The sequence below is a fragment of the Electrophorus electricus genome, chromosome 13 (genome assembly GCF_013358815.1).
Source record: "Electrophorus electricus isolate fEleEle1 chromosome 13, fEleEle1.pri, whole genome shotgun sequence".
In the NCBI taxonomy this organism is placed as follows: domain Eukaryota; kingdom Metazoa; phylum Chordata; class Actinopteri; order Gymnotiformes; family Gymnotidae; genus Electrophorus; species Electrophorus electricus.
Window position 1 is genome coordinate 2,710,673 of NC_049547.1, and position 13,202 is coordinate 2,723,874.

At 42.4% G+C, this 13,202-nt stretch overlaps 1 protein-coding gene across 4 annotated transcripts in view; it reads right to left on the reverse strand.

The window, feature by feature from the left end:
* Nucleotides 1–13,202, reverse strand: part of LOC113574131 (connector enhancer of kinase suppressor of ras 3-like) — a 41,598-nt gene that overhangs the window by 6,096 nt on the left and 22,300 nt on the right. For 3 of the 4 annotated variants that reach the window (XM_035532889.1, XM_035532890.1, XM_035532891.1), the window contains exons 8-15: nt 12,059–12,127; nt 11,812–11,958; nt 9,804–9,922; nt 9,028–9,212; nt 8,806–8,892; nt 8,157–8,410; nt 5,000–5,037; nt 3,430–3,472 (exon numbers count right to left, since the gene is read on the reverse strand). In XM_035532889.1, the coding sequence (XP_035388782.1) occupies nt 3,430–3,472; nt 5,000–5,037; nt 8,157–8,410; nt 8,806–8,892; nt 9,028–9,212; nt 9,804–9,922; nt 11,812–11,958; nt 12,059–12,127 (942 nt within the window). Of the gene's footprint in view, nt 1–3,429; nt 3,473–4,999; nt 5,038–8,027; nt 8,411–8,805; nt 8,893–9,027; nt 9,213–9,803; nt 9,923–11,811; nt 11,959–12,058; nt 12,128–13,202 lie in introns of those variants that run through there. The other variant, XM_035532892.1, reaches the window with a different exon arrangement.

Sequence of the window (13,202 nt, forward strand, 5' to 3'; positions counted from 1 at the left end):
ATAATCAAGATGAGTATTCTCACTTCCAGAAAGAGAGTCATTAGACTTTAGTGCGATGATAGTGTAATAATGTACAGACCAACAAGGCAATATGTTACGGAAAGAATGTCAAGCATAACCAGCAATGGAGGGATAACACATTTATGAACTGAACACAAACAAAAAGGAAAGGTCTGGCAAAATTAAGCTGGCTATTGCTCAATTTCCCGAGATGGTCCAAGTTTCCCCTTTCTACTGCAACAAAGTTCAGGGCAAGAGCAGGTGATCTTCACAACTTATGTAGTTCATTCTGTAAGAGCTCTTGCACACTAACAAACTGAACAAAGTTTACAACCTGCACTACTGGAACAAAATTTTGAAATAAAATACTATTCAAGAATCAGGCACAATATATTAAAACAGAAATTATATATACACTGATTTAATCACCACAACCAAGCAAATAAACAAGGCAGACATACAGACAAACAAGCACATTCATCTCATATCGAGAGAGACTTCTCAAAACTCATATCGAAACATGCAACATACCGGTTATTTAGGGTCAGTCGGACAGGTGGCATGCGAAACAGACCTTCAGAATTACTTTGAACAAACATTTATGCTTCTTCAAGGTCGCAACCAACTGCCAAAGAAAGCGCTTCACTTATGTATGAAAACTTCTCCTTCTACGTTACGCAAAAAAAAAAAAAAAAAAAAAAAAAAAAAAAAAAAAAAAAAAGCCAACGTCAAAACTGTTCTCCCGGGGCTTCCTGTTCAAAGGCCACGTACAAGCGTATCGAAACGGATGGAGTTGTCTACCTTAGCTTGCATTTCCTTAGTCTTTCAACAGCAATAGGTGTGATTGAAATTAAAAGCCGCCGCTGATAAATGAAAGGGGAACTAAAAGGTGTTCATTTTTGGACGTGGCGTGAGGCTCAAAACCACCATAACGTATTACGAATCACATTGGCAAAGCACATCCTCACCGTAGCAGCTTTGGGAACTACTCTCTCTAAAGTCTTTTTCTGAAATACTATTTGTAGAAGAGTATAAAAATATAGTAATTAAATACTATTTACTTCCTAATTTTAGGAAGCCTACCTAACTGGGCCATTTCAGTGAATAGCCTATAGCTTCGATTGGGAAGACGTTTGGAAATTAAAACTTCTTGTAAGACTCAAGCATTTGAGAGAGCATAGTGACCAATTACGCACGAGCGGGGAAAAAAAAAAAAATCTAAAAATGCAAGACTAGCAAAACTTCTGGATATTTCATTTATGATTATGAAAAAAGGAACAACCCGCAGATGAAAAGGCTCCAAAGTGATGTACTCTTAAAGAGCGACGTATTGGATTTGTTATTTCCATTTAAGTTTTTTTTCGCCAGATTTGTATTAACCGAGAAAGCCACTGAATGTCGCTCTAGTTCCGTTTTCAAGACGACCCCCCCCCCCCCCACGGTTCTACGTGTTGGGGCCCTAAAAAGATCAACTGATGAGGCTTTTAGGCTTACAGGTTTGCGTCGACTTCCCTATGCAGTGCGAAACAGACATGGAGATTAAAATGAGAATGTCTAGGGATGACTTTATTTAGGATCACTTTCTTAAACTAAAAAAATAAAGGGGCTGTAGCCAAAACATTGTTTGCATGCTTGCACACATACAGTGTTTGATTGTACATTTAATCTGCAGATGATAGAATGTGTACACCATGCACCATAAATGACTGGGAAAGCCTAGCATAATGAGAAATCCTGAGAAATTTCCACAGAATACAGACTACAGTTATGCCTGCTAATCCTTCAGCATGCACCAAAAAACCCCCCACAAGTTGCTAAAAAAAAACAAACAAAAAAACCCCAAAAAACCCCAACTTTCACATTTTGGTGGATTCCCATGTAACATGTGAGAACACCATTACCTTCACTGCTAACACTAGATTTGATGGGATAGCAGATTGGTCACACCACTGTGGGTTAAATCTCTTAGCACGTCTTATGCCGAAGACCGTCACAGCACTTAACTTAATATTCCCCCAGGGGTGAGCACGAAGTGATGAGACACAGAGAGACCATTCTTCCGCTTGTCCTCTCTCCCTGTGTTCCCAAGGCGGAGCCAGAGATGCTATCAGCTTCTGCTACTGTGCTCCACACTGGGTGTGGGTGGGGGAGGTTGCAAGAGATTGGCACCTCCCTAAGAGCCACTGTTTGTGGTAATTGCCATGCTGCCTTGTGTTGTAAGTTCTAGAATAACTGCTCACCATTACCTTTAGATTGAATTTTTTTTTAAAGTAATACAACATTAAAAAAAAATGTCAATGATGCATATATATATATATATATATATATATATATATATATATATATATATATATGTATATATATATATATATACATATATATATATATATATATATATATATATATATATATATATATATATATGTGTGTAAAAACTATCATTTAATATTGTCCCACAGATGTGTTTGCCAATTACAGTTGGTGCGTAGCTGTATGACCAAAATCTGAAAGCAACACAAGAGAAACTCTGATGCAGTAACATTCCTGCAGAACACACCTACATACTGACACAAAAGGTAGTCAACTATTTATCTCAAATATGTCAGCTAAGTGTGGACCAGAGGATGGTGTGCACATCGAGCTTGAATCATATATACTGAGTGTGTAGGATTAGGAGTTTGACTGTAACTCATGTTGGAAGAGGGGGTGAGTGATTCGTGGGAAAGCAATCCACCAGGTTTTGTACACTAACTGGTCACGTCACTCACAAGTAATCTGAGGCCTGCACCTGCCATCGACTTGAATCTAGAGTTTCCTGCCTGATCACTCGAAAGAGACTTGGATCTAGAGTTTCCTGCCTGATCACTCGAAACAGACTTATTCTACAACTGTGAAATAAATAGCTTTGTCTTAAAAAGTAAAGTGTTCTCTTTTAAACAACATTAAGAGCATTTTGATATCACACCTTATGGTAGGAAGCATAAAGTTTCCATGTTTCGTAAGTGTTTTGAGTTGTGAGATTCATAGTGCTGACACTCTGTACTCTGGAGACTGGAGATGTTTGTAAACAAGTTGGAAAAGAGACAATAGTTTTTGACACAAATGAGTGTGCGTATTCGTTCCTGAAAACTCCAGTCATGTACAGGAATGTCAGTCAGCTGCACTGCCTTCAACAGAGCTGTAGGTGTCTCATTAACTTGCGCTGCTGTTGCTGAAGGTTTGGAGTCTCAGGTTATGCACAATCCTCTCATTAGCATCAACTTATGCCTCTCGGAACAGCTGATCTACTGTCAGCTGACTGCATGGGGCTTACAACAACCATACCAGGACGAGCAGTACACGCAGAGCCTGGACTGAAAGTGGAATGCTCTGCAATGCTGACAACTCTGCACTAAGGGTGAGCATACAGAGAAAAGAAGTGCTTCTTACCGCTTGAGAGAATGACCAGGATCGGACTGCTGAGGCGCTGAACCTAATGAAGAGAATTTAATGCACATGACCAAACGTCAATTTGATTTATTTTATTTTTTAAGGTTAATGTAACAGTTTACAGATATTTATCTGTATCCTTTGCAGTGGTAAAATATAGGAGAGGGGTCTTGTACAGTTGCAGTAAGTAGCAAAGTAAACATTTAAACACATTTCGGAGGACTTCAGAGATCTTCAGAGGACAAAACCCATACCAAACCCCCCCCAGAAAAGGCCTTCACCATAATTTCTTCTGTGGCCACATATCAATTCTCTCAGGTTAGGCTATAATTTCTCTCACAAAGCACATACCCTGTGGCCTCTGAGGGTATATTATCTCTTTAAAATTGAGCAAACACTAAGGGGAGTGGAGTGCTCATGTGGACAGAGACTCAAAATACAGGCTGGTACATCAACCAAAGCACAGTCCTACAATTTTAGATGTTTATCATGCTTTATTTTTCCTTCCAAATCAGGACATCTAAACAACTCACTGACCATTTGCATTGGCCACACTAAAGCAGGATGTGTCATAGATTACTTTTTTTTGTCTTTACTGTTCTATTGAGATGCTCAGAACAAGCAAGTCAAATGTTTATGTGCATACAGAGGCAGGATAGAATATCAGTTCTTTATAGAACATGCGTGCCTTACACCTTAGGTGCTGATTTTGCCAGCCATACACAAAACATTTACATTTACGGCATTTAGCAGATGCTCATATCCAGGGCGACTTACAAAAGTGCTTTGTCATCAAAACGAATGGCTGTGACTGTACAGTGGAGCTTCAGAAAGCACACACAACAATCACAGAGACTTGGTCAGTTCCATTTCTCTTTAGCACTGCAGGGACACAACAGTTTTAGTTATATTATGTATGTTCATACTGGGGGAGCAGCAGTTATATGGTTCTTTAACCCAGTAGAGAGGGCACTGAATTAACCATCAATCTTTGCTCTTATGAAGGAAGGCCCACCTCCCCAGGCCTTGGCAGAGGTCACATGACCTTCAGGCTCACGTGTAACCTTTCTCTCCCCACGTGTTTTTGCACGAGCTGGGATGCTGTTTTCACCGTTTCCCATGGAGGCCCGTACATAACCTGGTTACAGGTCACCATGGACACTCTGTCAGGTGTGACGTGTGAAGGCCACCTGTCAGGTCTGGTTTCAGCACAGAGAATGCAACCGTGGCAACATCCAGGGCTTAGGCCATCTGCAACGGGGTCATGCAAGGCATGTGCTGCCATAGCTGGAGAACAGAACCTGAGCCTCGTGCGGAAACGAAAGCGTGCCAGAGGCCGGCTGCGGCAATGCCTTTCATCCTTTAACTCTGGCCCCACGATGACAGCACACTGCTGCTTGCTATAAACGTACCCAAAAGAGCAGCCAAAGCCATTCACCCTGACTGTCACGCTTCTCCGCTCAACTGACGTCACCAGTTAGGCGGAGCCTGGCTGGGATCACCTGGGCGGAGGGCCGTGTGCATGGACGTGCGGTCAGACAGGAGGTCGGGATGCATGTTGGCCACTCACCTGCTGATAAATGCACTGTTGGAGGTCCAGTCAGGATCCTGCAGTAGGACACAGAAAAGCGTTAACACACTGTATAAACTAGCTTTATACAGCTGCATACAGGGGAAGACCAGCTTCCATGGAAGATTCCATGGATCTTATGACGTTTCATAAATACCTGTATGTTTGTGTGTCCAATTATTATAATTCTTGTAAAGGCTTAGCAAGATGCCTGACCTTATGTAGGAATTTCTTAATTTAGTAGTGGTTGTAAAGCACAAAAGCAGAGAACAGTTTAATGAGAGGCATGTAGTGCTTGATAGAGAGCTTTGAATGCATTACTGCAAATTGAAAGAGAGCAGCCTTCTGAAGCAAAGTGAGCCTTCTAGCCAACTTTATTAAAAGGTCCTCTGACTTCCCAGACATTTCACTCATCATAAGCATTAGCACGATGCAATTTTTCAAGAAAAGAAAAGAAAAGCACATTTCACACGCAGCTCACTTGCAGACAAACAGGGTTTAGTGGTTTGTTAGAGGCACTGAAGCAAGGCAGGTGTTTAGAGGAAACTTCAGAAGCAGCAATGGATTTGGTGATTTAAGTTCTCAGGCAAGCCAGGGCAGAGCTCCTGGACGGAGGCTGGGGGCGCGAGGCAGATGGGGTGTTGGGGGAGATGGGAGTGTGGGTGGGTTGGGTTGGGTCGCTGAGACAAACAGAACGGAGGCAAAATCTCATCAATCAGTCAATTCTGACAAGCGTTTATACCCGCTCACATCATCTTCTTAACACTTGCAGTGTGAACAGGACATGCTGTTCTTTCCATCTTGCATAGCTAAAGTTATAATAACTGATAACTGACACATTTATCTTCTGGTACACAAGACAGGATCGTTGGTCTTGATTATCGACTTGCCAAAGTTCTATTTTTTTCTCATCTATTTGAGAAACTACATTTACAAAATGTACACCTGCTCAACCACAGAGCATAAAAATATAGAACTTTCTGCATATTTGCCCAGTAGGTGCTGGCAGTATACCCAGGAGTATTGTTTATATAATCATTTCAATAAGAAGAACATCACAGAAATTACAGCACAGAATTCGAATTTTCTGTCTTGGAGTCTACATTCCACTTTAATATCTTTATTAAAGTTCATGTGTTAACACTGATAGCCTGATTTTTCAGGCTGTTTAATGTCTGCAGATGTTGTAAGAATGTGCAGAGCTCATAAAAGCCAATAATTTCAGTGAGTCCTATTACAGAAACAGCATGGTGTGTTGCATGCTCTTGGCTAACATGTGCCTCCTGCTTCAGCAGAAGCTGGCCTTTAGGACTGACCCTATAAAGCACACTGAAACGTGACATCTCAACACTGAACTGTGCTGCTATCCCTCTCCCGACTGTAGCAGGGCAATGGTGGAGTAAGCCAGAATTTCTGAAGTGTAATTAAATAAAGACAATACAAAAAAAAATCTGGAACGGCTCCTTTAATGATACACACCACTGATATAGTACAAAATCCCAGTGTTAAGGTACAAATATGATTATAAATATCTTACATTACTTGTGTTAATACTGTTCAATCCTTACATTGAGCTAGTCGCAACAATGAAACAGATATATTCTGTTAGATTCTGTCTTTGACAAACACAGAATTGTAAAAGTTTCCCATATAAATGTGTCAAAAGCTGAATCAGTCAACCCAAGCCATGAGCAGTGGATTCAACCACTCCAGTACACTTCTAGCATTAATAGGCTAGTTTTCTAGACACTGAACAGGCCTAGTGCTTGATCTGCTTAAACGGCATCCACTGGTGGTATGAATTAGTCTGATACTAGGCTAAAACCATGTCTGGAAAACTGGCCAAAGAGGTTCCATTTTCTTCTGGGTTTTTTGTTGTTGTACACACATTTCAAGTCACAGAGTAAGATTTGTGACTGCATAGCGCAGAACAGTACAGGACAGTGCTGTACCTAGAGCAATAAGGTCATGTGTGTTTTGGCATGTATGTTTCCTTTGTAAAAGGTGCTAATTGGTTACTTTGTTGATGAAAGGAAAAAAAAAAAAAAAAAACCCCAAACAATATCGGGCGAATGTCTTTTCAGAGGCAACCATAACAGGCAACAATGTCTTAGTAATGAAGAGCAAAAGGCTGCATTGTGAAATTTTAAGATGCACATTTGGAGGAAAACCCTTTTTGTTAAGTGACCCTCAGAGAAAACAACACACAATAAAGAGAAGTAAAAGGAAAAACACTTTGGCAAGTGAAAATCAATTATGAGAGGTCTACACAATAAAATAACTTAATTACACAAAATGCGTAAAACATAAAAAGACGCCATATTAACAGACCTTGAAGAGACTCAATAAGGGATCTAAGGTTTCTATTGTCCGTGTATGCAAATACATGTGCTGCATGAACAGTATGAAATGCACTCCCCTCCTTCCTACTGAAATGTTGTTATGATGTTATGGGATTAGGAATTAGGGACTAGGGATTAGGGATTAGGGACACCACTGCTGAATGACGGGAGCAGGTCAGTTCACCCAGAGACTGTTTGGAAACTTATGGGCTTCAGTATACACAGGTACAATGAGCTCAGTCAAGCGCATTTTGACTTCAAGGAAGCTTCCAAACTAAACTTGCACAGTTTTTGCAATGCGCCAGCATTAGTTTTATGTGCTGAATTTTAGGGACATTACTGAGGTAGACATTTTGTAACTGCTGTACAAGTTAAAATACTGTATGACTAATACACAAGTGTGACAAGCCCTTTCTTTACTTTTACACGAGCAAATTAGAGGACAAGCCGTCTCTTTGTTCCCTGCAGTGTGTCCGAACATTTATAACAATAGCTCTGAGTGTCTGGGTGTTGTTTTTTTTAGTTCAGTAAGGCAGTCTGGTCAAATAGTCAAAAAAGCAGGTAGATGCCCAAAGGTAGACATAAAAGGAAAAAGCATGCGGGAAGGAAGAAAAAAGAGAATGAACGAATGAACAAATTGATGAAAAAAGAAAGAGAGAAAGCAAGCAAGAGAGAGAGAGAGAGAGAGAGAGAGAGAGAGAGAGAGAGAGAGAGAGAGAGAGAGAGAGATCACTGCACAGAGCTGGACTGAAGCAGAGGTAAAGGGTGAGGCAACATTAATGCGTCAGTAACTTAAGCCTGGCGATCCAACTGACCAGTAGGGAGGGTTCCGCTGGGGGTCTTTTTGGGGTGGAGGTCATAGGGGTCTTTTTAGCAAAGTCCTCCTGATATGGGATGGTAGAGCTGCTGTGCAGGTCTGTGCCGACGAGTAGCCGGCTAGCGCGCATGTGGTCTGGGCCCCGTGCGCCCCTCCCCGCCCTCGCCCTGTGGGAGTGGTCCGCGCTGGGGACCTCCTCAGCTATAGTGGGTATGCGCTCGTTGCTGAGGTATCGGTACAAGAGATCCTCGCCTGCATGAGACGAGAAGAGATCAGTGAAAGGGAAACGTCGCAGGATGCACATGGAGAAAAACACATCTGGTGTACTTGACTAAAGTGCCGAAATCCTTATAATGACAGTGATGTAGGGTTTAATTAAGGTTTGAGACATTATAGTCCCTAACTCTAATGCTAAAATAAATGCCATCCATTCTATAAAAGATCAGCATAACTAAAAGTAACCAAATGTGTGTCCACGTCATGTGATGCATCTCCCTCTGAAGTGAACGTACAATGAATGGGTACATGGTAAAAATACCCAAGTTAAAGTGAATATTTGATTTTGGTGAATGAGCTAATGAGTTTGTGGGTAACTTGGTACTGGTGCCTGCATTTTGCAGCGGTAGTAGCACTAACACACCGCTTACCTTTCCGTCCTTGAATCCAGGGCCTGGGGTACGGGTCTGTCACGCTCAGACACGTGTCCACCGGCATGGAGAGAGGCCTTGGCTTACCTGCAGAGTGACATAGGAGAGATGGTGGCTAAACGCAGAAGAATTAACCAGGCTAGAGCTAGTGAAGGCAGGAATGAGGAGTAGAACTAAGATAAGATACCAACAGTAGGGTGTTGGAAGCACTCCGCTACTGACCTCGCGAGGAGCTCCTTTCCCTCAGGCGAGCATGCACCACGTTGGCTTCCACTGGATAGGCGGGCAGCCGGTCGGCGTCGGCAATGGTGAAACGTCGGTGACTCTCCAGATCCAGGAAGGAGTTAGGTGAGTCGGAGCCTTTGGCTCTCCTGGCAATGCTGCTGAAGGAGGCTGTCCTCGCTTCTCTGTGGTGGAGGACATCGTTTATTGCTCTTATTCAGGAATATACGAGCCCGGATCTTTCCTCTAAGTAGACATCTCTCTGAGGTAATTGATGTCCATGATTTAAACATACAAAATATTTGCAATAAATAAATAAAATGAAGAATACACGTTCGTTTTTTTTCTGTTCTTAAGCACTGCACACTGAGAAAGGCTGTCTAACTGGTCATCTCACAGACTTTTCTCTTTGTAGACTTGCCCCACTCCTTGGTCAAAGTATTGTTCTCAAACTATCAAATGAGTCTTTCCATGGCTCAGTTAGAAAGATACAAAGACAATCAGAAAAGTGCTGCCTTGTTAGCACAGATATTGGGACGTTTGTCATAAAAGGTGAAGGGACACAGTTGAACAGAGCTAAAAAAAAGAAGGAAGATCAGAGGGGTTTTTCTGCTCCAAGTGCGGGTTGAGTTATGTAAGCTGTGGGGTGCCAGCACAGCTCCCGGGAAGCCAAGCAGCAGAGTATCTGCAGTGAAGTTTAATGTGTTACTGGCTGATGGAGGCCTACACCCTCCTTAAAACGCAGGAATGTGGAGAAGTCTCAGTCTCGCGCTCACCGTGGTGTGTAGGGCACTGATGGCGGTGGGGGGATGTACAGGTCCAAGATGGCTGGTTTCTCCTTCCGGCTGTTCGATTCAGTGCCAATGCCGGGCGGCTGGCTCTTACTTGGGGAGCCCTACAGGATAGATGGCAATTACCAATATTTAGATTTATCACATTTGACCTTGATGTCACATATGACAATATATATGACCACATATGAATAAATGATCTTAAACTACACAAAGCAAAAAAAACTCTGAACGTTGCATTTAAGGGGTAATGTCCATACTCCAAAATCCTGTCAAAATTCAAGTTCCTTTTTATCTCATTTAAATTCCTGATGAGCCCACAGAGTACAGTTTAATTCTACAGTAGAATTAATTCTACATCTGACACATAAACACCACAGTCGCTTTGCTGAATCATCATGTCTGTCTGTACCTTGTGCACAATGCAAACTTACAGAAATACGAGATCAAGACCTTGCTTAAAACAATGTGGCTGACATGACCAGAGAGGCCTCAGTGTAACCAGAGGCCTCTTTATTTGGTACAACTACTCCTGCCCTGTGATGGCCTGCTCTGATAGTATCGCAGTAGGGTGTGGAGGCACTTGAGTGGGTCGGTCTCTTGCCAAGATGGGTGCTGGATTACAGGAGCTATTTGTTCCCAGTGGGTCCAATTAATGCAGGCCTGGACGACTTCCTAAAAATCCAGGACCTGAATGGGATTATCACTTTACAGATCTCTGGACAGGACATGCAGAACTCTCGAGTTTGAGACACCGGTCACAGTACACTAGGCTGGCAACGGCGTTCGTGTCTCGGGCAGATGGGACCCCACTATTAAAAACCTAAGAATGGATGAGGCAGGCTTTTTTAATGGACGAGGACTGAAACCAATCGGTGTGGAGCATGGCAGAACGAGGAGGATTCCCCAGTCTAAAGATAGTGGGCGGTGCTCTCCACAGCTGGCTGCTAATATGTGCTAAGGGCCCCAATATCTACATTACATCGGTAACAGCCGTCACCACACAGCTCTGATCTACTTAACATCATCCTGATGTTGCTCTGCTCAGTGGCAAACAGAAACAAACAACCCAGCACTGTTTTCTTTATCCAAACAATAACACCCAATCACGTTCTGGACTCCAGCAGCAAATGGTGATGTAATTCTCATTAACTTGCAAGCATTGGCCCTTTGGGTTTGCACATACTTAAAAGTGAAACTGGTTATTAAAAGGGTTTCATCTTAGCCTAAAAGGAACGTTGTGATAAAATTAACTCACACCGAGAGGGCTTAAAAAATAACTACTACAGATCTGTAAATGTTTATTTTCCTATTCTCCAAAAAGTTGCTTGTTTTCTGACCTGGCACTTCAGTACCAGGTGATAACCAATAAGTTACATTGAAGCAATAATTGTTGGAGAGAGAAAAAAAACTGACAGAGGGCCAGATATATAAAGGTATTTATGCATGTTCAAGAGCAGTTTATATGTGAAAAAATGTACACTACTCATCATGATGCATCACAGAGGGGGTCCTGTAACCTAACTGTAAATGGAATTGTAGTGTGTTATGTAGAAGTGTTATTTGATTGATTTTCTTTTGTTAATTTGTCACTTAAAATGTCATTTGCCAAGCACTGAGATTTTTAAAACAAAAGCAAATAAATATTATTTATAAAGATTACTGTTTTACTTTGCCTAGTGGCTAATATGGTACTGATTACTCACATAAATGATTCCCAAATTCTATTTTTGAGAGCCAGAGTAGAATTACACATATGTTGAATATTTTGGTTGGTCATAATTTCAGTGATCAACATTGCTACCTCACCGTGACTGAACTTGCTTTTTTCATCCCCAACTGTATCGACAGCACCATGTTTGATAGATTCCACCATTTCACTGCACCTTTTACAACCTACACTGCACAAGCAGAGTGCAAATAACACGTGGGCCCCCACGCAGCCGACGTGAGAAACTAGATCAAGACCATGCGCGGCATCCTCCCCACGGACCTGTGACTGCGGGGGTTTCCAACGCATGTTTTTGAGCGGTGCGGGGGTGAAGCCAGGCATGCCTGCTGCCCTCTTCTTCAGTAGCAGCGTCACTCCCTTGGGGTCCTCCCTCAGCTTGACCACCAGGTTCTTCAGCTGCCAGCCCACCTGCAGCACAACCAGACGCATTCAGCCTCCTGGCAGGAGCAGCACACCGAGGCAGCTCAAAAGGCCGTGCAGGAGGCGGAGAGAGCGGAGAGGTGCTTACCACTGTCTGCTGGTTCACCTGGATCACCTCATCACCAGCATGGATCTTGCGGCATATGTCTGCAGGAGACTATGAGGAGGAGATGTGGGGGGGGGAGGGAGGGAGCGAGAGAGAGAGAGAGTGAGAGAGAGAGAGAGAGAGAGAGAGAGAGAGAGAGAGAGAGAGAGAAAGAGAGAGAGAGAGAAAGGACGATATCAGAATCTGTTACACACACCTCACATCTGCACAGCCCTGTTAAGATGCATCCAGAGGTCATTAATACCAGGCATGTTGAATTAAATATAATATTTTGGGCTGTTTTCTGCTGGACTATCTGTGAGGCTGAAGTGAAAGGTACTCCACAGAGCTTGCCATTACCCATAAATACAATAAAACTGTACGATTATCAGAGCAAACCCGTAGGTGGTTGAGCAACGCCAACCTAGCAAATGTCAGTATGATTCATTTACTCTAATTAGACTGGTTAAAGGAGGTTGACTCATTACTTCAGACATGGGAATTCATTTCTGGAAAGGAACAGCAGATTCAGACAGAAAGAGTTCTCTTAGAAGTTACTCAGTCTGTTATTAGGGGGGTTTATATGTTTTATATATCTTCTTGTACCCTCCAAATCCATTCTTATCCCTGAGCATTTCAGAACAATAATGGCACTTGTCTGCTAGTGCTTTCCCCATAAACATGGCCTCTACCACCCACGAAGAGGGGGATGATTTTTTTACACCCCGCCATTAACGGCCGCTCCCTTTCTTCTGTTTGGCACATGACAACAAGTGTTTTGCGAATAACATTAATGTTGCCATAACGACAAGACAGTGAAATAATATAAATTTCTTGAGGAAGAAGACCCCAACCAAGCAAAGAGTGTGCATATAAATACAAAGCTACCACAAGTTAATGAGTATAGCATTCAGGATGCACAGAGAATGGCACTTTACACTTTACAAGTACAACTGATGGTTGAGGGAAGTATTAACGCTAAGAGCATGCAAATTGTGTTGGGGAACATGCAAATTATGGCCAACTGAATTCTTTTACTCCTGGTTTCCATTAATTATTACAAGCATGCAGTCAAATCAGTGTCTTTGTTGAGGCTGTGAGAGGAAATGGAGTCTCCCTCCTTAAATAAATTCCGAAACTCCCGAAT